The sequence below is a fragment of the Paroedura picta genome, chromosome 8 (genome assembly GCF_049243985.1).
Source record: "Paroedura picta isolate Pp20150507F chromosome 8, Ppicta_v3.0, whole genome shotgun sequence".
NCBI classification, from domain to species: domain Eukaryota; kingdom Metazoa; phylum Chordata; class Lepidosauria; order Squamata; family Gekkonidae; genus Paroedura; species Paroedura picta.
In genome coordinates, this window is record NC_135376.1 from 80,568,378 (window position 1) to 80,596,116 (window position 27,739).

Genomic DNA, 27,739 nt, shown 5'->3' on the forward strand with positions numbered 1-27,739 from the left:
CCTAACTTAGCTCACAGGGTTGTTGTGAGGAGAAAAGGAGAATAATGTATCCCTCTGAGGATAAAAGATGAATATAAATAAAGTAAGTAAGCAAGCAAAAATCATATAACCAGCATAAGATGGGTACAGATTTTCTGAACCTAATTCAATAACTCTTGGTTTCTGAAACCTAGATTTCTAAAGAGCAGATGCTTCTTTCAAATAATGAAAGGAGAAATTTCAAATGATGCACTTTACAAGTTCTACTTGCTGTGTTTGGTAATGCTGTTCACCAGTGCTGGATGGGAGGGGAGTGGGGTAGGAATGTATTTAGAAAGGTCACCAACAAGGAAGTTGGGGGGGGCAATTGTGGAGAGGAGCAACCACTGGTGACATCCTGCTGTTGCTGTACCAGGGGGCAACGCACTTCAGTCTGCCTCTGATGTTACGCAAGCTTTGAACAGAACAATTAAACATGAATATTGATGTATGCAAAGCAGAAACTAAACCCATGAGCAACTGCCTGCTGAAAACCAGCCACAAAGCGAAAGATGTTCCAAAAGGTTTTCATTTAAATGGATCATTAGTTAAGCCGATTTGATGGAAAACATCAGTTTGTAATTTGAAGTCAAGTTGGATTTACATGTTCTTGGCCTACTGCTTCTTTCTCCAGCCTGATCTCAGAAGCAAAGCTGGGCCAGCTTCAGTATTTAGCTGGACGACCGGCAAAGGCGTCTAGGGCTGTTTTGCAGAGGAGGCAACAGCAAATTACCTGTTTGTCTCTAAATCCAATAGGGTCCAAATAAGTCTACTGCAGCTTGATGGCAAAAAACCCCACTTCTTCAAAATTTAAACTCCCTTCATATATTTATTTTCATGTGTCTTGTCTTCTGGGCAGCTATACATTTCATTACACGTAACGCACGTAAATGGAATGTGACGATTCTATCTTCTTATATTTACTGTTCAAGTTTAAGACAATAGCCGCAGGGTAAGAAAAAGTGTGTTTTGGTTCGTAGGGTCGGAGACAAAAAGAAGTTATCATGTGATTAACTTATTGAACATTCAATAATTAGATGAGGAGCTGGAGATCAGATAGCTTGAAATAAGACTTGATGGAGGAAAGAGCTAGTAAATAGCCACAGACAGAACTTCCACAGATGGTAAAATGAGCTTTCTTCACAAGTAATCTCAATAAAAACTGGTAACATTGCTAGGTGAATGTTGTTTGCATTTTCGAGTGCAAGCACTGTTCTCGAAAGCTCACGCCCTGAATAAATCTTTGTTGGTTTTAAAGGTGCTAACTTTAAGAGCAACATGGCTACCCATTTGAATCTAACCTTCTGTTATGCTCATCCTCACAGCAAACAAGTGATTTTCTGGCCAGGAACTGGATCTCTTATACTGAAACTCTCCAAATTAGCACACCAAAAGAGACACGTGGAAAAAAAATGTTCATTGTTTTTATTATTTTCCTTAAAAAAAAAAAGCCCAACCATGTAAACATAGCATATGATTCCTTGCTCCAACCCACCCCCATCAAAAATATAGCAAATACACAACCAGCAAGGTTAAAAGAATGATATATTTCAACCTTCTATAAATTATTATATACAGTCAAGAGTGACCCTACTCACAAGTCTTGTCACTGAGAATTTAGGTACAGGTTGGTCAAGGGCACTCTACTACATAGCTGATGGCAACGGCACCTTCCTACCTACGGAACCATCAGATCATCAGCTCCTTCTACATTCAGAGTGCAGCACTAGGAATTTCTTGTTTGCTTGAAAAAGAGAGGCTACATCATAAAAATTCAGAAGGAAGATACTGGAGGTGTGGGAAAGGATTGAAGAAGAAGGCGGAAATATTGGATTGACTGACCGAGAATTATCCTTTTGGTTTTCATGCAGTATCTTGGAAAGTTCAGTTCTGTCATTAATTAGGAGGCTGCTGGGAGAAGAAGGCTCTTATTAACTTATTCACCCTGTGCAAGGTGGCTTTAAAAAGCTGAAGAGAGAAAATTACTACAGCCACCAGGTTTCCTAAATGCTGCTTTCCCCATACACATCCTAGATTTGATGATCTCGTTTCTACCATGCCATCCTCTAAATAACTTCTATTATCATCTCATGCCAACTTCACAGCAGCCAGCCAATAATTTATTCTTTCTCTTCTCTGAACACTTCCCCCCCCCAAAAAAAAAAGATAAGAATTTCTCCTATGCTCCACCAAAGCAACAGAGAGCTGTGCAAAGTTCAATTACTGTGTTCTTTCATGACTAGATTTGGGCACTGTTTTACCAGGGTTGCACCCCAATTCTCTTGCATTTCCCATATCCCGGTTTCAATAGCATCACCTATGCTTACTTGAGGCACACCTTTCAGGGATTCATACTGCGTTATGAAACTCCAGGTATAATAATCCAGATTTCACTGTGCATTAAATACGATACGCATTTTTTCCATCGGAATCCCAAAGATTACACAGAACTGCAGCAAGGAATCTTGTGCAGTTTAATATATATGTGTGTGTGTATATATATATATAAAGTTGGTTAACCATTTAATGAATATATGGTCAATGTACAGGCTTTTTAGGAATCATTAAAGGTAGGAAATAATACAAGTTGTCATCTCCAGATTTGATATTGACTCTTTAACCCAAATCATGTTCTTCCCTCCTGCCATCTAAAAGGAAACATGCCCTGCACATGCTTTTTATAATTGTTTCTAAGGCATCTTTGCCTGTTTATGTCTTTTACTGAGCCAGAACAAAATGGGATTTTGTTTGCAGAGCTAAAATAATAATAATAAAATAATCTATGGGGCCACTACAAGCTCAGGAACAATTGTCATGTTCAACACAAAAGATAATGCTAAGACTCCCCCCCCCCAAGAGCCTCATACATTATATGGCTGTAGGATATGCTAAGCAAGCAGTTTATATAGGAAATCTATATCTATATATTTATAAGGTTCTTTCTCTTAAGAATGGAAATAAACCACCAGAATGAATAAATCTGTTTTTCAGATAATTTGCAAAAGAATATAGACCAAAAACTCAGCCTTGAACCTGGGGGGGGGGGGGGAAATATTAGCCAAACATTTTGTTCTAGGTGCGATGATTAGGGATAACATTTTACATTGGAAAGGAAATCCATTTCACATCGAGATTGGTCTTTGAAGTTCGAATCACACATAAGACAAACAGTAATTTTTATATACATGGACATTAAATTACACTACTCTGTTATGTTACATCCAGCAATTTATTTGATATATTCCTATGGAGAGGAAGGAGTTTCAAATGTTCATTTTAGTCATCAAAACATAATCCTTTCCCATCATCGGCAGCGTTCATGTATGTTTCTACTGTATTGTATATGAAAGTATAGAGTTTGACTTCTGGTCTTGGAGAAGAGCAGCATCTGCATTCCTCATTGTAGTATCTCAGCAACAGTCTATAAACATCCCCTTGGGGGGAAAAAACAAAGGTGAATGAATTAGTTTTGAACTAAAAAATTAGCCAGACTGAAAAATGAGCACAAGTAGCCCTGTATGTTCGATTTCAGGAGGATCAACTAATAATAACAGAACGTAGCTAGAGGTTCGAGACCAGTGGCACCTTTAAGATCAACACACTTTAATTCTGGGTATAAGCTTTCATGTGCATGTAGACAACATCAGATACATTTGTTGACGTGTGCATGCACGTGAAAGCTTATACCCAGAATTAAAGTGTGTTGGTCTTAAAGGTGCCACCAGACTCACACCTTGTTCTATTGCCACAGACCACTTGAATCTATCTCCATGGAAGTCTACTTGTCCTTTCAGAAATACCTTTTTTTTTTAAATTCATAAAGGTGAGTTTATAAAACTGATGATTTCAGGGGAATGCCCTCAAGGGTTAACTTTTCTCTAAACTCATCTGGGAGTCCATATTCTTATGAATACTACTTGTGGTGAATTTGGGACACAGCCACCTGAGTCACTGACTTCTATGACTGCAAAGAAGGAGACATGTTTTGAAATTGTCAGAAAGCTGGGGGTGAGGTGGGGGTGGGTATGCCAGGGGCTGATGGGGTGATTTTAAATTGTTTTATTGCTATTTATATAATTGTTGTGATACACTGTGAGTCCGCTGTGCTGAGGACGGAATATAAACAAACAATCACTCACTACAAACATATCAGCTTGTTCTTTCATGAGCTGACAGAAGCACCCAGAAATCAGAGTGCTTACTTAACTTGCATGTGCAAGTCTAAAACCCTGAAATCCAAATATTTGAAATTGGTCTTTGTGTGCACTAAGAAATCTGTTAGCAACCCATTACTGCCTAGACCAGTGGTCCCCAACCTTTTTATCACTGGGGACTGGTCAACGCTTGACAATTTTACTGAGGCCTGGGGGCGTAGTCCTTTGCCAAGGGATGTCACTGCCGCCGCCTGAGCCCCTGCTCCCTTTGCATTTCTGCCACTCACTGGGGGGCGCTGCCAGCAGTAGCTGCGCATGGCAGCCACCGGAGAGCACCAAAGGTGAGCCAGAAGCATAGTGGCAGGGCAGCCCCCGAGGCAGCAGCCAGGAAGGAGAATGAGGAGGAGCCGCGGCCCGGTACCAATTGATCTATGGACTGGTCCTGGTCCCCGGACCAGGGGTTGGGGACTGCTGGCCTAGACTGTATGCTGTCCTACAGGAGCACAGAAAAGCTGCAGAAGAGGCAAAATTCAGGCTCCTGAGGAACGTCACATTTTTAAATTATTAAATAAATTTGTAGTCCATGACTGTAGAAATGTGCTTGAAAGGGTGCTGCTAATGCCTACAAAATATCATAAGCCAAAGCAACTATCACATATTCCAGAGGGCGGGGCTTCAGTGGCTGCCTGTGATTAACTGATGCAGCATAAACTATACAGCATGAGAGAAACTACACAATTTTGATAAGCACTGCAAGATTTATACAGTTTACAGAACCCAAGTTTTAAGGCCACAGAATTTATGTTACCTCGAACCCAAATTTGTTTATGACTTGTGTGGGCTGTCCTGTAAAGAAAAAATGCAGTCCGAGGGAGCAACAAACACACCACAGAAACAGAAACCCACCCACTTCGTCTTGGATCTAAGTGCAAATATGACAGCTGAAGTCCCTAATTTGAACAAAACACAACCCTTGATTTAGGGCAGCACTTACAGCAGCGGCCCTCTACTCTGCTTGCCATCGCACACCCTTTCAAGGGGAAGGGGGGTTAGCAGGGATGGATGCTTACCAACAGTTTGTCCTTTCTCAGTGAGGAAAGTGTGCATGCTATAAATGTCTCTCATCAGCTCAGCATCTCCAAAGGTGAAATAAACAACATCTCTTCCAGCTTCCGCAGCTGCCATGATTTGTATTAAGGCTGAGGCAAGTAAGTACAAAAATAAGTGACGTGCAAGTGCAGAACTAGATAGTTTACCAGGGAGCACTGTAGGGTTGGCAGGCAGTGCCTGGCCACTGCTGCAAGGGTTGTGGGCAGGAATATGGGGAGGGGCTGTGATGCCGTTTCATTTCTGGCAAAAACTGGACATGACACGAGTAGCTCTAGGAATCCAGAAATCCCCTATGTCATTTCAATTTTTTAAATGACCCCTAGAACTGATCTCCTTTTTCTCTTGTGGCCTTCAAACCTGTTGTAGGGAACTGAGCCCCAGCTTCTTTTCTTTCTTTGACCAACTATCGTATTCAGAAGGACAAATGGCTTTTCAAAGCAATGAGAATAACCTGCTACATCTATATGATACAGCCTAGGATATAAAAATATCCCCCAAACGCAATGAAGCCAGTTTTTTAATGGCTTGCTGATAAACAAGCTCTACAGTCAGCATGGTGTATTGGTTATAAAAAACAACTCTTATTCTTAGATCTTTATCGTTCTTTTACACTGTCCACATGGCCCTCTGTCAAATAACTGCTTTGCATATTTAAATTGTCCTACCCGGAGATTAACAAAAAGTGGAATAGAAAATGTCCTTCCCTGAATAGGTCGGAATGGGCAAAAGCTACCCCCTCTCGAAATGAAATTTAATCCCGCCTCTTCCTGAATCACTGTATTTCCTTTCTGCCCCTTACTGATAGGCTGACATATCAGCCCACAGCATTGCAAGACTATCAGCAGGAAGGAAAATGGCTCATTTCCCACCAGGCGGACCCATGGGGACAAACAGTGCGATCATCTAGAGAGAAGAAAACAGCAGCCACTATTTCCCTCTTGGCTTCCTATGGCATTGTCTTCCTCTTCCTGCCTTCAACCAAATGACCTTGGCCTTCATTTTCCTAGCTCCCATGGAAAGATTTATGAAAACAAAAGGTCATGTGGCCTGTTTTAATTACATGGGATTTTAGTTAACATGAACTCAAAAGGTGGCCAACGGTTGCTCCTGTGTTTCCAGTTTATGGACTTTTTGCTGTAGCATGAGAGCTCAGCATCCCACTGCCAATCCATGTAAACTGAAGTTATTCCGCTTTCTAATTACTAAGCAGAAAAGGGGACAGCCTTTGCTAAGAGAGTGACCTTTCCGTTGCATTTCTTTTTTTAAACACAGCCATTCACTGTTCCATTTGGAGTAACAGTCACAGTTCAAATTGGTTGCTATAAGAAAAGAGTGTACTGTTTAATCAAAGGGCTCTTGGAAATCCATCACTAAATTATTAACGGCCCTTATGATGTATCATATGAATCTTCATTAAGTCCTGATGTTTTAATCAAACTACAAAACCAGCTTCAGTAAATCAGTTTTTATGAAAGCATCTAATTAGCCAAGCATCGTTAAGGGCACTGAAGTGAGACTTTTTCAGAATTCAGTGGCGATGCCTTTGACAAGCGGTGACACAAGCCCGTCCTAAAAAGCGGACAGTGGGTTGGATCCAGCTGGCCTTTTCACACAGTCTCACCCCGTTCCCTCTTTCACGGCAGCCCCTGTCCCAGCAGGTCCCATGGTCCCTAGCATGGCCCTTGTGGAAAGCAGCCGTGATTGAGAGAACAAGGGAGGAAAGCAGCAGCAAGCAACTGTCTTGTTTTTCCCATTCGATCCATTGCACAGAACGAGATTTACCTTTCAATCTGGAATCACCTCCAAAGGCACCACATCCCCAGTTTCCTGTGGCTATTGCTGAAAGGTGATAAGGTGGGACACCGGGTCGGGAGAAGCCACAATATGCCTGGAGACAGGAAAGCAGCTCATAACTCATTGCAACTTGGATTTCTCAGGTTAACAGAATAAATAAAAAAACCCTGAGTCAGAGAACTTCTGCAAGGAACACTGTATGTGAAATGGACATCCTTCTTTTAATGCACTGTTGCTGTACATCCATAGGGCATTTCCTTTCTATCCCTTATGGTTTCTCTACTGATTGAAACAACTCACAATCTACATCCTAGCCCTAATTCTCCTTCATACCTTATTTTGTAACCCCCCTCCCACTTCCCCCCTTTGTCATCTTGGCCCCTGAAACTTCCAAAATCTCAATTTCGGAAGGAAAAACTGACATACCTACATTTTCGTTGGTCTTAAAGGTGCTATTGGACTCAATTTTTGTTGATATACAGCCAGTATTGTATAAATATTACCAATTTACAATAATTTGCTTTGATTGCACGATTTGAGTTTCCTCTGCACACATTTTCAATTGTTTTGGTACCAAGTACACAAACTCCTCAAATGTGCTTTGCTAAATGTGCTATTTTTTTCATGAGAGTAAGCCCCACTTAATAAAATGGGATTTACTTCCCAGAAGACCTGCTTAGGCTGTTCTAAGACAGCCTTTTCCAACCTTTTGACCACGGAGGAGCCACCAGCTATGCCTCACTGCCATGTCTGGGGAGGGGGAGGGGAAGAAATGAGGCAATTTGTGGTAGGAGTAGGCATCCAGGCTCCAGCAATGCTGGGAATAGCTTGTGGCCGAGTCCATTAAGGAAGGATAAAGGGGGAAGGCCAAGGAGCCCTGGGGAGCTCTCACAGAGTTCCAGGGAGCCCCTCTTCTAACTAAAGAAGGATAAGACCACAGCTCTAAATTCTCTACCCAAAATGGTTTAATGACAACAGTTAAGTTAAGCGAAGTTTGAATCCACTGGCACCTTTAAGATCAACAAAGCTTTATTCAAGGTATAAATGTCTGTGCATGCACACTTCTTCAGATATAGTGAAGCAAAGGGGCGGGGGATAAGTTGCCAGGAAGGACCACTTAGTCAAGATCCACAAATAACTGGGCCAATATAGCTGAGGTTGGATTAAAGTGGATGGTAAGATCTTTGAAGAGCAATAAATTAGCATACAAATAGAAGATAATCTTTCTTTTATCCGATTTTGATGAGTACGTAGCATATAAAATGTCATTATATGCTCTGGTAGCAAGGAGAATAAGGCTTAATGTTGTTCATTCATTTCTTTATGGTCATTGACCAGCATCAAAACATAGGTAAAACCACAATAACATTATTAAGAGGGCTAATGTTGTTACTATGAGAGCAGTTACTTAAATGTTTTTTTTTAATTGGCCTGCTATTCTTATTGCTACATGGCTTTATAATTGTATATAGTAAGTAAAATCCTATTTTAATAGTTCATTTTATTTTACCATATACGTCTTGTAAATTTGTTATTGTTTACATTGTTGTTGCTATTTTGCAAAGGCCTATGGCCATATACAAATAAATATACATTATCATTCTACAAGAGTAAACAAACAGATGTGAGAACTTGGTGGGCAGCCATGTTGATCTGAAGCAGCAGAACAAAGTTTTGAGTCCAGTGGCACCTTTATGACCAGTGAGGCTTAAGTTATGAGCTTTCATGTGCAAGCATGCCACCTCAGAGATATCTTATATCTGAAGACATGTGCTTATTCACGAAAGCTCAGATATCGTAAATAAAACTTTGCTGGTCATAGACTCAAACTACTGGACTCAAACTTTGTTCAGGTGTGAGAGCTGAGTTTGAGTTTACAGTTATGTACAAACCAATGATCACTGTGATAGAATGGGCAATGATGTGACGCAGGTGAGAGGAAATATGTAACTTATCAACTAGATGCCTTGCATCACATCCTACTACATGTTAGAGAGAGAGAGAGAGAGAGAGAGAGAGAGAGAGAGAGAGAGAGAGAGATGAAGTCACACTAACCCTGTATTTGCTCACTATTCTATTTCTTTCCTGTCTTTTATGAACATGCAAAGCTGCCTGATACAGAGTCAAACCACTGGTCTATCCAGTGCAACAAAGCCTGCCGTAAGAAGTAGCAGCTCTCTTGTGCCTTGAGTTCAGAACTTTTGGAAGCCTGTGGCTTAAGATCCTTTAACGAGGATCCCTGGGATGCATGCATCGGGGCGCTTCGTTTATTTAGAATTTTTCTAAGTTGCCTTTTCTTGTCAAAGCTACAGCCTATTGTAAGTGATACTCAACAGCACTTCACGACATTTTAAATACCATTTTAGTATCATTTTAAAATAAACATTGCTCTCACTCCTGCCCCCTTCCCATTTGTGATTATGTTTAAGCTATAGTGAGTTCACACCGACCCACGCGCTACCTTGGAATTCTGGTAAATGGCAAGTGGAATTACAGGTGCCTGCATGCTAGCAGCCTCTCAGAAATCAAAAATCCCTGTCTCTTTCTGTGATTTAGTATACAGTGGTTACCTTAAGTTCATAAAATGTTTCGTTCAGCGCTCGCCTCAGGTGCAAAAAACTGCTTACTAACTTATAGGTAAAAGGGCAATTTCTAGCACCGCAGAAAAATGTACGATACAAACTGACGCAAATACTTCGAGCCTCATCTCAGATGCTTTGGAACAGGGGTAGTCAACCTGTGGTCCTCCAGATGTCCATGGACTACAATTCCCATGAGCCCCTGCCAGCGTTTGCTGGCAGGGGCTCATGGGAATTGTAGTCCATGGGCATCTGGAGGACTACAGGTTGACTACCCCTGCTTTGGAATAAGTGATTTAGTCTTCCATTAAGCTGTTAGTGAAGTTTACTAATTTTATTTACTGTCTTTGCAGAGCTTAATGTATAGCTATCCATAACAATATATACCACTTTCAATATGAGGCTCTAAATCTTGTCCATTAAAAATTCAAAATTGGCCTTAAATCACTCCATACTATTTTCTGAAACCATAATCTTAAAAAAAGTTTCCTTCCTCAGATGGTAAACATTAATGCTTAAGAAATCCAAGGCATTCTAAACTGCATGGCAAGACCAAGTTCATGGAAACCAGAGGCACTGCACCCCTTACTGGATTATCAGGCATGGTATAGTGTGCCGGCAACATAGATGCACTTTGAACCTTTGAAAACCAAATATCTGTGTTTACTTACAAACAGTTGCCTTGGGCCGCCGTGGAGTAAATGGAACCAAAAGCATAGTCTGTTGTTCAGTAAGATACTACAGAGCTTGATTTAACAGGAAATGCCTACAACTAAATGCATTCTCCATATTATTATTCTTAAAATGTTTTTAAGTAGGATATTCTTATGGTAGATTCAGATAACCCTTTTTTACCAGATAGGCCAGAGCTTTTGATAACAATCTGGGATATGAATTCCACTGATACAACAAGTTCAGCAAATGAAAGTTTTGCGGCCTGGATATAGCACTGGTCTTCAGCTGTTGGTGGTAAAGATGGAGGTGGCACTGTGGCTTAGTGGTAGAGCATCTGCATGCAGAGGTTCCAGGTTCAATCCCCAACATCTCCTGCTAACAGGATCAGGTGGGAAGTGATGTGGAAGATCTCTGCCTGAGACCGTGGAGAGACTGCCAGCCTCAGCAGGCAGGACTGGCCTTGACAGAACACTGATCTGATTCAGTATAAGGCAGCTTCATAACAGGATCTAAGGTGGGTTTACTCCAGCAGCCTCATCATTTTATCTTTTCATTTTTTCACAATTCCTTTTTCATTTCAAGAAGCCTTCTTTTTAAAGGGGTGGGAGATACATGCATATGCTAAAAGAGAGTGGCCACTAAAGTAGTTGTGGGTTAAAAATGGGCCCTATAGCTGAAAATATTAAGGTTACCAAGTTACTGGATTATTACTGGTGGTAGAAGGAGCCATCAAAATTTCTGTCAATTCCTGGTGACTCTGTAGGATTCTCAAGACTCAAGATGAACAGAAATGGCTAGCTATTGCCTGCCTTTGCATAGTAACCATGGACACACAGCATCCAAATACTAAGCAGAGCCACTCCTGCTTAAGCTTCTGAGATCTGACAAGATTGGGCTAAAGGTAAAGGTATCCCCTGTGCAAGCACCGAGTCATGTCTGACCCTTGGGGTGACGCCCTCTAGCGTTTTCATGGCAAACTCAATACGGGGTGGTTTGCCAGTGCCTTCCCCAGTCATTACCGTTTACCCCCCAGCAAGCTGGGTACTCATTTTACCGACCTCGGAAGGATGGAAGGCTGAGTCAATCCTGAGCCGGCTGCTGGGATCGAACTCCCAGCCTCATGAGCAGAGCTTTCAGACTGTATGACTGCTGCCTTACCACTCTGTGCCACAAAAGGCTCTTAAAATAGGGCTAGCCTAGATTAATTTTATGTTTACTGTTTTTACTGCATTGTTTCAAACTGCATAATCCACCTTGATTCCCAGTAGACTACAAATGAAGGAGGGACACAGGGAAATAAAGTGATGATAGAGAATGGCAGAAAAATCTGTTAGCTCAAATCATCCAAAACATTTATCACTTTGTATCTCAATGGAGAAACAAATAAAACCCATCGATAACCCTCCTGACAGTAAACTTGATGCCCTGTGCTATAGTACTATTTGGCGAGTGAACTACTAACCTAGCACCATAGGATTAAGTTTATATTCCTCTGGTACATTTTCATCACTGATAAGAATTTATTTAGAGAGGATTTATTGATAAAATATTAACAGTATCAAATATCACTGATGAAGATAGCGAAAACGAAAAATACCTAGGAGTTTGTTTTGATGATTTGGAAAGTCTGAAAAATTGTTTTACAGTGGAATAACTATTTGCCATCACCAGCTTGAAAATCACTTATTTTGCTTGTATCACAGCTGACAGGCCTTCACTGGTAGATTTCTGATAATCAGGGCTAAACTAGTGGGAAATTAGCAATGCAGCACAGAAGCCTCATACTAATGGAAGAAGGATTTCCCAACTACATAGCCCCTTATTTCCCCACAACCCCCAATTCATTGGGAGACAACCAAGGCAGATGGGGGCTGCTACGCAGAAGACGGTAATGACAAACAACCTCTGCTTATCTCGTATCCCCACAATACGAAAATTCATGGAGTTATTGTGAGTTGACTGCAACTCAATGGTTCACTTTAAATTGATCGAATAATTTCATTTGCTTACAAAATAGGCATCCTGCCTTTCTGCCCTTACAAGGTAGCTAACAATTTAAAACATACATTTAAAAATCACATTTTAAAACCTTTAAAATCCCCCCAATATACATCATTAAAACTATTAAAAATAGTTAAAATACATACAAAATATCATAATAATTAAAACATAGATTAGAAAAGAAGAATCACTGAGGTAATGGTAATGAAACAAAAAAAAAGGCTTCATTTGCTGGTAAAACATAAAAAAATAAAGGGAGAGAAGTCCAGAACTTTGGTGCCATGACTAAAAAGTCCCTCTTCCTAGGTTACTACTTGCCTCGTCTCAGAAGTGGAGAGTACCTGAAAATGACTGTTACAGTAATCTTTTAATCATCCCAAACAGCATTTATTTTTTTAAACAACACAGTTTATCTCCAGCTAACTAATCATATCAACAAACAGCAGAAATCCCTGGCTGGTATAATTGCTTTGCAACCTCTTTTGCAGATATTTGGACTATATTTTCAAGCATACACCAAGTTTATTCTTCTAAATGAAAGTGATCATTTCAGGAGGGAACTACTTACCAACTAGATTTAAAAGTGGCAAGCTTCGATTTTAATCTTAAATGTTGTAAAATATGAATAGCACCTTGTGTGAACTGGCATCGCAATTAAGCAGGAAGTCTCCCTTCAAGGAGTTGTTGACACTGCAAAAATTATTGGACAGCACCACTCAAACACTAATGAAATGGCTGCAAATAAATGATGGGCTTTTAGGCTGCAGGATGGATTAAGGAGTTACTGGCCTTGTTGAGCTCTCTTCTAATTTTCTCAGGCGCAAACTGATCAAGGAAACGTCTGAAATGAAATGCATCTATGGCCACAATTTCAGTGCAGCGCCTCTGCCATTCATCCCTACAGTGAGAACGAGAGAGAGGAGGGGAGGGGGAAAGAGAGAGAGAATTAACCGTGATTATATTGCTCACATAAAACAAGTTTGAAAACGAGTTCCTCTCTCAAGGGCTTCAGCAATAGAGGAACAGACAGAAATAATGTCAGGGAAATGCAATGCTGCAATACATCATGAGTGACCGGGGTCAGGGGGGGGGCAACAGACATGACGTCTCCCACAGATCTACAAATAAAATTTGTAACACAAGGTGAATGCCACAGCCCAAGCGTCAAGTTATGGGTGAGGTATGATTTAATCGTAAGAGTCTTGGGAAGCCTAATAAAACTGTTTTATAAAGCAGGCACAGTTTAAATGTTTCTAGAACATCCACTTTCTCCTAGACTTTTTGGTCTGAAATAATATGTACTAACTTTCTGTCCTAATGCCAAGTCCTTGGGGGTCAAGCAAACTATATTACCCCTTTGCGAGCACTGGGCTCTCTCCCAAGATATTCCTACACATGGTTAGCCATACACGCAAATACTGCCCAAATATACTCTGGCAGGAATTACTGAGCCAATTCTAGAGAAAATTTCTAACTGGGAGCTGAAATATTTCATAAGTGCCAGGGTTATACCCTTTGTGTATTTTTAAGGATATTTTTATTCCAGTAACCTTGAATATTTTAAGGATATTTTATTCCATCTTTTTACTATTTTCAATAATAAAGAATGCCAATGTAGTATCAATGCAACAACATAAAACAGCAGCATTAAAAGTAGCAAGTATCAGTGCAACATATTTAAGCACACACACAGGTTATTCAATTTCAAAAGCCTCAGAAAAGATGCCTTAACATCATGACAAAAGGGAGAAAGCTTGGCACTCCCTGGAATTTTGGGTGCATAGCAAGGGGCAGATGAGACATCACCCAGATGTCATGACCAGGCAAGCCCACCTCCCATATATTACCATAGACTGCCTAGATTACTGGATGACAGGTTGGTGCCAAGTCTGGGATTTCACCTGGATGTGACACTGATGTGATACACATCAGCATTTCTGCCCCCACAGTTCTCCCAGTAGACCAGAAGCAAGGGTAGACTAGAGGGCCCAGCTGGTGGATAAAACTGCCTTCTTGAAGTGGACAAATAGCACGACTCATTCCACTAATCTTCTTTCTGATAATAAGGGCTCTCAAAACAGGGCACTACCTACTGTTGTGAAGCATAAGGGAGGTTTTCATGGGTGGAAACAGTTACCATGGTGCCTACTTCAGATACTTGCTTCATGTGTACTCCTTGTCTCAGAGTTAAGTCATATATAAAAGTTCTCTAGCCTCTCCAGGCATGGATCAATAGCATTCTCATGTATTTCTGAAGGTGGAATAAAGGCTTGGGAACTGGGAGCCTCAAACTCAAGATGTGAAAGGAAAAAAGAAATAGAATATTCAGAATCATTTATCAAAGACTGAACCAAGACTTCAGCATATGGAGTGAAAAACCTGCATGCTGGGGCCAGCTACAGCCTGAGAACATCACTGTATAAAGTTGGGTCATCCCTCAGATTTGCAACTTCCCCCTCTAGGGGGGTTTCTAGGGCCCCACTTGTACTATGCTGATGTAAATCTCAGTGATGTGAAGTAAGCTTGCACCAATGGAAAACCCTGAGTATCTAGTAACAAGTTTCAGGACAAAAACATCAAAGGCACCTCTGTGTAAGAATTTTACCTTGGTGTTTCATCTTCATGACTCCTGGCCCATCGGTATGTTTCTGCATAGCCAGTATATTCACTGTATTGCTCTGAACCTGTAAAAAATGTTTCATAGTATATAAGCTGATCATAAGCATGTTCCTGAGAACAATTCTTTTCACTTTGTAGAAAGGTGCAGACTTCAATAATAGAGGCAGAGGAAAGTGGCAGTCATCCACGTATGTAGGACCCAGAAGAGTATCATTTTGTTGTTGTTGTTGTTGTTATGTGCGAAGTCGTGTCCGACCCATCGCGACCCCATGGACAATGATCCTCCAGGCCTTCCTGTCCTCTACCATTCCCCGGAGTCCATTTAAGTTTTCACCTACTGCTTCAGTGACTCCATCCATCCACCTCATTCTCTGTCGTCCCCTTCTTCTTTTGCCCTCGATCTCTCCCAGCATTAGGCTCTTCTCCAGGGAGTCCTTCCTTCTCATGAGGTGGCCAAAATATTTGAGTTTCATCTTCAGGATCTGGCCTTCTAAAGAGCAGTCAGGGCTGATCTCCTCCAGGACTGACTGGTTTGTTCGCCTTGCAGTCCAAGGGACTCGCAAGAGTCTTCTCCAGCACCAGAGTTCAAAAGCCTCAATTCTTTGACGCTCGGCCTTCCTTATGGTCCAACTTTCGCAGCCATACATTGCAACTGGGAAGACCATAGCCTTGACTAAACGCACTTTTGTTGGCAGGGTGATGTCTCTGCTTTTTAGGATGCTGTCTAGATTTGCCATAGCTTTCCTCCCCAGGAGCAAGCGTCTTTTAATTTCTTTGCTGCAGTCCCCATCTGCAGTGATCTTGGAGCCCAGGAAAATAAAATCTGTCACTATCTCCATTTCTTCCCCTTCTATTTGCCAGGAATTGAGAGGGCCGGATGCCATGATCTTTGTTTTCTTGATGTTGAGTTTCAAGCCAACTTTGGCACTCTCCTCCTTCACCCGCATCAACAGGCTCTTTAGTTCATCTTCACTTTCTGCCATTAGAGTGGTATCATCTGCATATCTGAGGTTGTTGATATTTCTCCCTACAATCTTGATCCCAATTTGTGACTCCTCTAATCCCGCATTTCTCATGATGTGCTCTGCATACAAGTTAAATAGGCAAGGCGACAGTATACAGCCTTGCCTAACTCCTTTCTCAATTTTGAACCAATCAGTGATTCCATGTTCAGTTCTCACTGTTGCTTCTTGACCTGCATATAAATTTCTCAAGAGACAAATAAGATGCTCTGGTATTCCCATCTCTTTAAGAACTTGCCACAATTTGTTGTGCTCCACACAATCAAAGGCTTTAGCATAGTCAATGAAGCAGAAGTAGACGTTCTTCTGGTACTCCCTAGCTTTCTCCATGATCCAGCGTATGTTGGCAATTTGATCTCTAGTTCCTCTGCCTCTTCGAAATCCTGCCTGTACTTCTGGAAGTTCTCGGTCCACATATTGCTGGATCCTAGCTTGTAGGATTTTGAGCATAACTTTGCTAGCATGAGAAATTAGAGTATCATAGAGTATCATATACAAAACCAAAGAAATGTGTGCAAAAAAACTCTCACCAAAGAGGCTGCAAAGTCAAATCATATTATGCCAGTCAACTTTGTCTTCATCATAATATATATTTATTTATATACAAAGCGCTTCCAAGATACACTAAGAAAATCATAAAAATAGGTCCAAATCTCCACTGATGGAAATCTTTGCATTCATCTGAAAAAATGCTCTGTGGAATCCAACCCAGGGTTTATGATTTTGGTTTGGAGGAGAAGTGTAAAGCCTAGTTTGGTGGCGAAGATTTAATTGCAAACTACTGTCACTGATTGACTGAGGGGAGGGAGGGGGGAACATGAGGACACAGGTCTCATTCATGTAGTGGCAAACCATATTTTGGTGCTGTACACAAACACTCCTTATTTGAAGCATACTTAGATTGATTGTAAAACATTATTTCATGTTTCCAACATTAGTGGGAAAACAATCGGAAGTAGCAAAAATATAGTTATAGGCAGCAAATATAGGCAGCGAAAGAATGAAGACATTAGCACAGGACGACTCAGGAGAGGGAAATATGCAACCTCCAAATTATCTTTGTTTGATCTGCAGACTTAATTTTTAATTTTTTAAAAATTAAGTTTCTAACATTCAAGAAAGGACAACACAGGTTATAAATAAATAATTCTTAAGCAGTTTTGTGTTTAAACACTGCAGGTCCTAAATTATGAGGGTTTTTAAAGAAATTATAATTTCTGTATCCATATATTAAAACGTTTCAAAGTAGTTCAGCTTTTTTATTCATCTGAGGACAATTAAAAAGGGAAACAGAACCTCTTAGATCATTGGCTGGTGGTAGTTGGCTCAAGTATCCCCCTGGCACCCCCAGCAGCCGCGCTGGTTGGGATAGAGGGTGTCCGTTACCATCATGAATTGTAAACTGTATGGATGCTAGTTTTAATGGGTTTTAAGTGGGGACTGTATTTTGTGGGTTTATTATGTGACCTGCCATGAGACGGCTTGCCATGGCAGGTCACTTAGGTTCTTAGGTTCTCATCCCAGATGCCAACCTGACCTATGGTTTGTAATTCCAAAACCCACAACACAGAGCACTCCTATCATTATAGGAAAGAGGGAAAAGTAAAATATATGCACCAAACACTCCATACATTAATGATTGCAATTTCTCTCTAGCAACAGGCACTGAGGACATTTGTTTCTTAAAAATACAGGCACTTTCTATTATTTTGGGGGGATTTTAATCCCCCAATGTTTTTGTTTGCTTGTTTTAGATTTCAGATTTGGCCACATTGAGAATTAGATATATTGAGCACAATGAGAATGATAGGAAATGTAATCAATAACATAAAACAGGAGTTTAATAACATAAAACATAAAACAGGAGTCCAAGGTCTCTCAAAGCCCAACCAATTTTACTGTAGTTATAAGGCCTGCTTGCACTTAACATCATCTTAGGAAAGAAAGTGATACAGCATCTGCTTTTCTTTTGCCAAAGGTCCCTGGTTCAGTCCCTGGTGTCTCCAGTTACTTACGTTGATGAGAAAGACTTTGACATGGAGAGCCTGTGGCAGAGTAGACAATAGTGACCTTGATAGACCAGTAGGATTGGCACAGGCATCATCAGGTATTTGTGTGTGGTCATGAGTATGTGACCCAGAATGGTGGTGGCATGTCACGTATAACAGGGTGCTTTTTGATACACTTTCCAACCAGGGGTTTAGAAATTGGTCCTCAGTTGTTAAAATGAGAGGGAAACTTGCTTCATTTTTCCGTTGATTATTCTGAGCTCATCAGAGAGATTCAGGAGCCTAGACAGTGAACCTTTTCCGGCCTTCTATATCAGTCAAGCATGACAGCCTCCTCCTGTTTCAACACGGCAGCCAGCAAATTATCATAAATGCGAACCAAGCATTTTGTTGGCTTTTTCATCCCTATCACTCCCCACACCACAATTTTGCAAAGCTTGTTTTATTCACTTTGGATCTTGACAAGCGTGTTCCACATTCATTAAGGTATTCTAGCTTTTCAATATATGCTCCTAGAGGGAGGTTTGTTTTCTGGGGGGAGGGAGGGGGGCGGTAGTAGAAGAAAATATGTAATAATTGGTTAAGCAGCCAATTGGACAACTGCTCAACCCCAGTTCATAATTTCAAAATTCTTCCACCAAGGAGAAAATATTTAACATATCAGGTATTTCATATTGATGCCTGATTTTTCAGAAGACCTGATTCTGCAATGTTTTCCTTCCTATCACCCTTCCACATGCATAAGAGGAAGCTTATTTACTTATTTATTGGATTTATTGCCTGCCACTCTCAAAAACTGGCTCGTGGTGGGTCACACAAAAGGAAAATCCATACTATAAAATCCAATAAACCCCATTAAAACCCCAATTACTACAACACAAAAAAAATCTTGTTAGATGGCCAAAAAAAGAAAAGAAAACCCACCCATCGCCCTCCTTAAAACAGGAGGGCCCTTGTGAGCGCAGCATGATGTGTGTGTGTGTGTGTGTGTGTGTGGGAAATGACAAGATGTTTGGCACCGAGATGTTCAGACACCAATGCCAACGCGGACCCATACCACCTGCTCTAGCACTAGCCCCAACCATAACCCTGGCAGAAGAGGTAAGGGCCAGGACCAAAAAGAACCTGGCCCTGGTCGAGGCCAAGTGAGCATCCCTGGGGCCAGGATCGGTCAACAAGTTGGTGCCTGCAGAGCACAAGGCCCGTCAAGGGACATATGGCGGAAGACTGTCCCTCAGGTATTTGGGTCCCAGACCGTGAAGGGCCTTAAAGGTCAACAGCAAGGCTTTGAACCTAACCCGGGCTACAACTGGCAACCAATGCAGCTGCCTCAGCACAGGCTGGATATGGGCCCTCCAAGATGTTCCTGTGAGGACCCTAGCAGTTGCATTCTGTACTAGCTGTAATTTTCACGTCAGGGTCAAGGACAGGCCTGCATAGAGCGAGTTACAGAAATCAATTCTGGAGGCGACCGTTGCATGGATCACCGTAACTAGGTGTTCAGGTGAAAGGTAGAGCTCTAGAAGCTGAGCCTGGTGAAGATGGAAAAATTCCTGGCTGGCTACCTTCTTGACCTGTGCCTCCACAGTTAGCGAGGCATCTAAGGTCACCCCCAGATTCCTGGCTTGCGATGCGGTAGACAGCAGAGGCAAACATGCTGCCTGATCTGATCCCTTCCTTTCCAGCCACAGGACCTCCGTCTTAGAGGGAGTCTAAGGAGACTCTGCTCAAGCCATAAAGTCACGTGTCAAAGAAGCAAGTAAGAAAGGGCAGGGTGAGGCCGTAAAAGACCTATACAATTTAACAGCAAAATAACTTTATGGAATCCAATGAAACACCATACAGAAAGGTAACTGATGAATGACTTGGAAGAAGACAAGAAAAAGAGGTGGTTTTTTATGCTCCGCTTTTCACTGCCTGAAGGAGTCCCAAAGGAACTTACAAACACCTCTCCCCACAACAGCCACACTGTGAGAGCTCTAAGAAAATTCTTCTGGAAGAACAGTCATAAGAGAACTGTGACTGGCCAAAGGTCACCCACCTGGATGCCTGTAGAGGAGTGGGGAATTAAGCCCAGTTCCTCAGGTTAGTGTCTTTATTCACGACACTATGCTGGCTTTCAAGTGTCAAGTGCAGCCTGGGGATCTCTGAGTAGATCTGACTTGGTCCCGGCTTCCCTGTCCATTTCACATTTGTTTATGACTCTTGCAAATAATAGTAAGCAGGATGCATGTATAGTGAAACTTTGCCTGCAGCTGGACTGAGCAAGAGGAATCAGGACAGCATCTGGAGATTCTGCTCAGATGTGGAAAAGAAGATACACAGGAGGCAAATGCATTTTACCAGGTGGGTTCTGCTATATGGACATCTGATGAACTAACCGGGGTCATGCAACAACGTGAAGCTCTAAAAAGAAAAACCCATCATTTATTATGAAGGCGGCCAATGTTTGAGGGGGAAAACGAAGCAGAGACATGCTGCATCATGCTTTTAGCCACATTATTATGCTGGCTAGTGACAATATTCCAAATTGGGAGAAATTCCACTTGTACAGTAGATATCATGGGGTGGCAATAGTGAGTATAATGAATATTGAATGTGATAAGCACTGTTTTTTAGGATATGCATTAACATGTGCAGACTTGAATTATGCTCAAAGTCTTGAAAAAAATGTTTGGTTTAATAAAGAGATGGCCTTTCGGATACCTTTCTGTAGGGACAGCCAGCCTAGGGTCAACCTTCAGGTTTCAGCAGGGTATACTTCCTTCAGGCAGACAACAGGGTAATACCTCACTGTGCCTCATAGAGGCTGCTGTTAACTTTTTTCAAGTTTCATTTAAAGAGATTTCTTCTGTATTAGCTTTCATTAAAGCACATCTTTCAGTCAAGAGAGCATAAAGACTTGATTACCAAGATATTCAGTGGCTCTAGAATCAGTGACAGAGAAGGGAAAAGATACAGTGCCCTGCCTGTGTTGTTATAGAGGAAAGCTTGGGCATTTGTGGATGCTGAGTGGAAGTGGGGAGGAACTTACCCGTGTGAAAAGAGTAGTGACTCCCATGGAAATAAAACTGAGATTAACTGTTTAATACTATAAAGCCCTTGGTGCACTGCATCTGTGACAGGCCCCCCAAACAGGCATTAATGTATTTGAAGGCACTGCTTTCTATAGTTCTGCTAATAATTGACAGGCTGCTTTCAGGTGACCAGCTGTGCAGGTTTGCAGTAGAAAGGCAAGATTCAATTTCAATAGCATGTTAGAGATCAACAAGGTTTTCAGGATATGAGCTTTCAACAGCTCTCTTTGTCAGACAGAACCTTTGACCCTCGAAAACTGAAAATCTCAGTGGTCTCCAAGGCACTACTGGACTTGAAACTAACTTTTCAACATGTAGCATTTTGCTTTGTCTGCTAAACAGCTGATTTCAGTTTCCTGTCCTGCCCCTTTAAGCTTATTCACTTCTATCACTCAACCAATGCCCCTATCTTTCAATTATTTTTGAAACCCTAGTTTTAGAAGAAGAAATGGTGTTTATAAACCTATGTAAATCTGTGAAATGGAGAGAGCCTTTTCTGGATAGGGAATCTGGATTTACTCAAGACACATGCTTCGCAGCCTTTCACAGATCTGAAAACAGATTTCAAACGACACACCTTACTGTTATATAATGGCAGAGTTTTGCTCTCCAAACTAAAGATGACCTGGGAAGGAAGGGGGACATCTGTGTCAAAATACTGAACGTGGATGCCCCAAATATCTAACTCAACAGGCTGCATGATCACCTTTCAGGTTGAAAGGATCACTTCTGTAAAGACCGCCTCACAATCCGTTGTCCTTTCCTCTCAGATGCTTTTTAAAAACGGCTTACTTCTTTTTGCCAATATCGTAAACACAATGTGTGAATGTGAAGTGATGTGGAGGACAACTGGCAAAAGGACTTAAAACAAGGACATCGAAACACAAGGGAAAAATGCAAGCAGAAATGCGTTAAAAGGGTTCTGCAAAATATATTAGGTCCAATAAGTGGGACAAGAACAGAGACAAGCAAATGGCATGCACGAATATCTTCCTCATGGGGAGATACACCGGAGGAGAGAGATTCTGCTTGCCATATGTGGAAGTCTCTGGGGCTTCATTAATCTAAATACAAATATTTCTTTACAGCCACAGATTCGGTTTCAGGGACAAACCTTCTACTATCAAACACATATTTATATGCAAAATAAAAGAGTTCTCTGACGATAGGGATAAATAAGAAAGGATATCCCTGCTGTGGCTGAATATGAACTGTCACATCTCTCCCCCCTGCCAATGCGACCCAGGATACCTGAAGAATAACAGAACAATTGCAAATGCTTAGAGAATTCTACAGTTTGTCAGCATCAAGGGTGTATAATTTTTGTGGCATCTGTGTATAGTCTATGGAGTCCTGTTGGGATCCTGAGAACTACAGCTTTCACTGCTAGAATTAAGGTTCCTTGACGGTCTGTTTTTTTTTTAATTTACATTAATTTTTATACAGCACTATGAAAATACATGAACCTGTCCAGATTAACATAAGGTTTGTTTGTTTTTTTAAAGTTTAGGTCCAGTTCCACACTCTCAGCCTAACCTACCTCATGGGGTTGTTGTGAGAATAAAATAGAGGAGAATAATGTAAGCTGCTTTAAGTCCCCGTTGGGGACAAAGGCAGGGTCTAATACATCGAATCTTAAATGGCCTCTGGGACAATTTTTAAAATGTGATGGAAGAATCCTATGTGATTAGGAGACAGAAAGGACACTACAGTCCACAGTGTAGGTTTATTTGATTTCCATTTGAGAGATAACAGTCTAAGAATATTGTAAATGACCCACGTGCATGATTGCCATTTGAGATCCATATATGGAAAAGATCGTTTCACAAAATGAAATTAACTGCAGCCCCAAGATGCATGATCAATCCTCTAAAAGTAAAATGGAGCAGAGGAGAATGATGTCAGTCACTCTGGGTACCCACTGGGGAGAAAGGTGAACATATAAGCGACTCGTAGAATAATATCACAGAGCAAAATATCGACACAAAGGCAGAAGTTTAACCCTGCAATCCTCAACATTCCGTCTGACTCCTTGGTAAGTCGGGGAGGGAAAAACCCTCTGATCAAGGTTTTTTGCACGCCCAGTTCCATATTTATTGCCATAATGATCTCAAGCAGATGCTGGACAATTGCAACAAATCTAATTCCTTTCCAATTTCTCCGTCTCTCCTTCAAATTTCGGCAGCGCAATTACATCCATTAGGCTGCTGAGTCAAGACGCATCATCTGAAGAATGTCATTTATCAGACAGATAGTTGCACACAGGAGAGGCCTGCCTAAGCACGGTGATGGAAGAGAGCCAAGGATCAAACGAGGATGATGAAATGGACGTTTCCATTAAGGGAACAGAACGCCCCCATCACACAGATTAATTAGAGAGCACAGTAATAAAGTAAAGTGCACTGGAGACGAGGGGGAGCTGGGCAAAAACACCCCCTTATTTGTCAGATAGCCCCCTTCCCATCCCAGAAACAAAGGAATCCACTTTGGAAGAATGAATTGGAAGCTTTGAAACCCCCTTTGGCTCTGCCCCTGGTTACAAGCTCTCCCTCTCTTCTCTTCTTTTTCAGAATCTCAACAGAGCACCTGGAAACCAACTGAGCTTTGACCACTCAGAGCCCAGCACAACTTACACCATTCTAGAGCTACTTCTCTATGAGCTACTGTTCAACATCCTCTTGCAGGAGCAGGCTCAGTCACCACTCTTCAAGATCCTCTAATCAGGGGTGGGCAAATTGTGGCTCTCCAGCTGTCCATGGATTACAATTCTCATGAGCCTCTTTCAGGGGCTATACCTTTCAGGGGCTCATGGGAATTGTAGTCCATGGACAGCTGGAGGGCAACAATCTGCCCACCCCTGCGTATATCCTCTAAACCAGGGGTAGTCAACCTGTGGTCCTCCAGATGTTCATGAACTACAATTCCCATGAGCCCCTGCCAAGGCTGGCCCAATCTGGAAGCTAAGAATGGCCAGCCCTAGAATCATAGAATCATAGAGTCGGAAGGGACCTCATGGGCCATCTAGTCCAACCCCCTGCACTATGCAGGACACTCACAACCCTATAGCTCATCTACTGTAACCTGCCACCCCCTTGAGCCTTCACAGAATCAGCCTCTCCGTCAGATGGCTATCCAGCCTATGTTTAAAAATTTCCAAAGATGCCTAGTCATTGGATGGGAGACCACTAAGGAAGATGTGGATTGCCATGCAGAGGCACCTCTGTTCATCTCTTGCCTTGAAAACCCTATTGGGTTGCCATGAGTTGGCTGCAACTTGATGGCGCCTTCCATCACCCATTAATAGTTTCAAGTCTAATTAAACTAAACAGAGCTGACCTGATGAAGAAGAACTGCAAAACTGGCCTCTTTTTTTCCAGACAAGCAGAAGGATTTGCTAAGGGAAGCTGGCTTTAATTTTTATGCTCCATAAACTTTGGAAACAGCTTCGAGACCTTTTGAGAGCTGGATAGTTTTCCTATCTTGTACTAGACAGTTTTTTTTTAAGTCCCATGTCTATTATACTAATGCAATTTAGCCTTGTGATTACAGTGTACTTTTTTCATAGGCTGGCTTGTTCTCTCGAGTTCTTATATTGAGCTATAACAGTAGAAAAGATCAACAGTCCAGTAGCACCTGAAAGACTAACAAAATTTCTGGCACTGCTCACTTCTTCATATAGAGAGAGCTATATCATTCATTCATTCATTCATTCATTCATTCATTCATTCACTCACTCACTCATGTTGGATTGCTGCCTTGATCAATGCTGCGGATCTCAGTAAGATATAATATGAAGTATATGCAAATTCTCATGCTTCAGACTGATTTACACACACACACCTACCTTACCTGTAATAATTAAACATTCATTGTGATCCAGGACTTCTGTAATGAGACGAGACACAATAAGTTCCGGATTGATTAAGAAACGAATTTCTTCTTGCACTAGTCCTGCGCCAGTGACACCGCCGCCAACAAAACGGTTTGCAAAATCAACCTGGCAGAAACACAATTCACAGGGTTATTGGGCACCGCAATACTTTCCTGCCCTCCCTCCCTCAGTAATGTCAATGCCTGATGCATACGCTTACTTCTTTCATGAGATTCTCTTAATTTTACCCACAACTACATAAGCAATATGACTTGCTGGCGTCAGAATTTCTTCTATTAGCTTCCTGTTCACAGAATGTCACAAGTCTGAACACGAAGAGTACAACTACAAGTATTTAATTCCAAACACTTCAGAAATTTTGTTAACATTCATATATAAAAAGTTGTGGAAACACAGCATGTTTTATATGTACCTATCAAATCCTAGCAGGTGCCCATTGAAATGTATATCCGACTGCGTTTATGGTACGGTTCCCTGAGAACCGTTCCCTGCCAGCTGGACATGAAAAGACAATCATGCCATTGGGTAGCATGTAACAGTTGATGTTGCCTTAGAGTAATGTGCAGTCGCACATGACAGCCACTATTTGTCACTGCAGATTCCTTATGTTTTGAATGGCTTTAATGAAATATTCCTTAGTATAATATACTTGGCCATCATCTGCCTACCTGAGGGCATGCTTAGTTCGGTAATTGAATTCTACTTGGCACTTTTCAATCTACAGAGATTCCTGTGAGTGTATGACAGAAGACACCTGAAAGGGAAAGGAGTTTCCCTTCACATGGGAGAGGTTTATTACAGACAATGACAAACAATGTACTTTAGGCGTTTCTACTGACCAACATGTAGGATAGATATCTAATCAATACCTATTAATATTCTGTTCTACGAACAGTTTCCATCTAGGATCTCCTTTACCAGGAGGACTCTTGCAATTGTTTGAATCACTCACTCACTCACTCACTCACTCACTCACTCACTCACTCACTCACTCAATCAATCAATCAATCAATCAATGAAAATTATCTTTTTAAAATCCAGAAGCTGAATGAAGTGCCAAGTTAGAGCTTAGAGAGCACCTTTACATTCAGGGGATGCCCTAAACATGATGAAACAAAAAAGCTGGATAGTAACTAGGTTAGACGACAACGAAAACTCCAGTAAAAATGCTGGAAAACATTTGTGTTCCAAGTGTGGCTTCACATGGTCTAATGCTCAGAAGAGAGTTCTCTTTTGTATCTACTCTTGAATTTGCCCAAGCAAAGGTATTTGTTTTGTTTATGCAGGATCGGTGGGCTGACAATCACTGTTCTCACGTGCTGCATTCATACAATGCAAATTTATACAGCACAACACGGGCATTATAAAATATTTTTGCTGCCTCCTTCAGTGGCTTTGTTTCTGAGTGGCACGGCAGCAAAATTAATACTGCTTTTCGGAAGTGAAAAATGCATCACAATTTTAATACATTTCCAGGTTTGGCCAAGTGTAGCAAATCTGGAAAGGTATGTTTCAGGAGAAAATATCTGTAACACTAGAATGTGTCCTTCTGGTTCAAGGGAAAGCATGAGCCTTCGGGGAGGGCGGTATATAAATCTAAAAAATAAATAAAAATAAATAAATAAATGATAGAAGGATAGCCAGGATGAATTAGGCTGCTGGGATCTTATCTGTATTTGACTGCAACTGATACTAGTTTCAGAGACCAGGTCACAGAAAAAGACATTCTATCAAACTGCAAGTGCTTTCATCAAGAACCTTCCTTTCCTGTGTTTTAGATATAACACAACTAGGATTAATATGTTGGTCACCAGCTACAAATATGTCAGTGGTTCATGCTGCATAGCACAGCAGTGACAGAAGATTCTAATCAGGATCGATACCCCATCATATGGAGTGATGTCTGAGTACAACAGATTATCTCAGCCTCTCCCCCGAGAACTTTGCTAATCTAATTCACAATAATAACACAGTGAACAAGCGCAGCCAACAGCAGCAGAAAGAGATAATGAGATCATGCTGCCCACAACATACGAATATAAGGTTTGCATGCACACGCCACTACTTTGAATCTCAGCCTTCCCGTCAAGATGTAGCTTCTACTCCCAATACCAACACACTTCCTTTACACAACAACATAATTTACTGGGGATACAGTCTTTGTCAGTTTTGGTCATTTTGGCCTCACAATGGGAGTACTTCTTGAAAACTGCCTTCTGAGCCAAGGAAGAGACTCAGAAGCTGACGTAGCTAGAAGAAATCTGGAAGGAAAATCCTCTTGACTATAGCTTAAGGACTCCAAATCCAGAACTTTCTCCTCCAGTGGTAAAAGAGGAACTGAGGGTAGAGAGGGTGCTCTTGCACAGGAGCATGTGATCTCTGGATGGGAACAAGCTTCTGACTCTAGCAGGCAGCACCTCCTGGAGGCTTTTAGCTGCAAATACCTATCTGATGGCAGGACTGATCATAAACAATCCCCATGTACAGAAGACGGAAGATGAATGAAACAAAGGCTATTAGGCCACCTTAATCCTAATGTTTTGGATTCAGCCAGCAAGCTGTGGATTGTGCTTCATCCCCACTGTGTTTCTAAACAGAACAGGGCTTCATATGATACTTCACAAGCCAGCTCTCTTCCAACACTATTTTAAAAAACCCAACCAAAATCTCTGTAGGTAAAGAAGATATGGTCTCCTTATCATACCAATTTAGTTGACTGCCTGTCTGATCAAAAACAACTCCAATAGCAGTGGACACAACCTCCTGAACTTGTCAACACCTGGAGCACA

The 27,739-nt window shown here is 41.5% G+C and overlaps 1 protein-coding gene across 1 annotated transcript in view; it reads right to left on the reverse strand.

The window, feature by feature from the left end:
• Nucleotides 1-1,422: 1,422 nt before the first annotated feature.
• The window catches only part of PARG (poly(ADP-ribose) glycohydrolase), a 91,655-nt gene continuing 65,338 nt past the window's right edge, over nt 1,423-27,739 (reverse strand). The window contains exons 13-18 of the mRNA XM_077350570.1: nt 24,908-25,055; nt 14,937-15,015; nt 13,121-13,229; nt 7,065-7,170; nt 5,243-5,371; nt 1,423-3,452 (exon numbers count right to left, since the gene is read on the reverse strand). Of these exons, the coding sequence (XP_077206685.1) occupies nt 3,295-3,452; nt 5,243-5,371; nt 7,065-7,170; nt 13,121-13,229; nt 14,937-15,015; nt 24,908-25,055 (729 nt within the window). The 3' untranslated portion in view covers nt 1,423-3,294. The remainder of the gene's footprint in view (nt 3,453-5,242; nt 5,372-7,064; nt 7,171-13,120; nt 13,230-14,936; nt 15,016-24,907; nt 25,056-27,739) is intronic.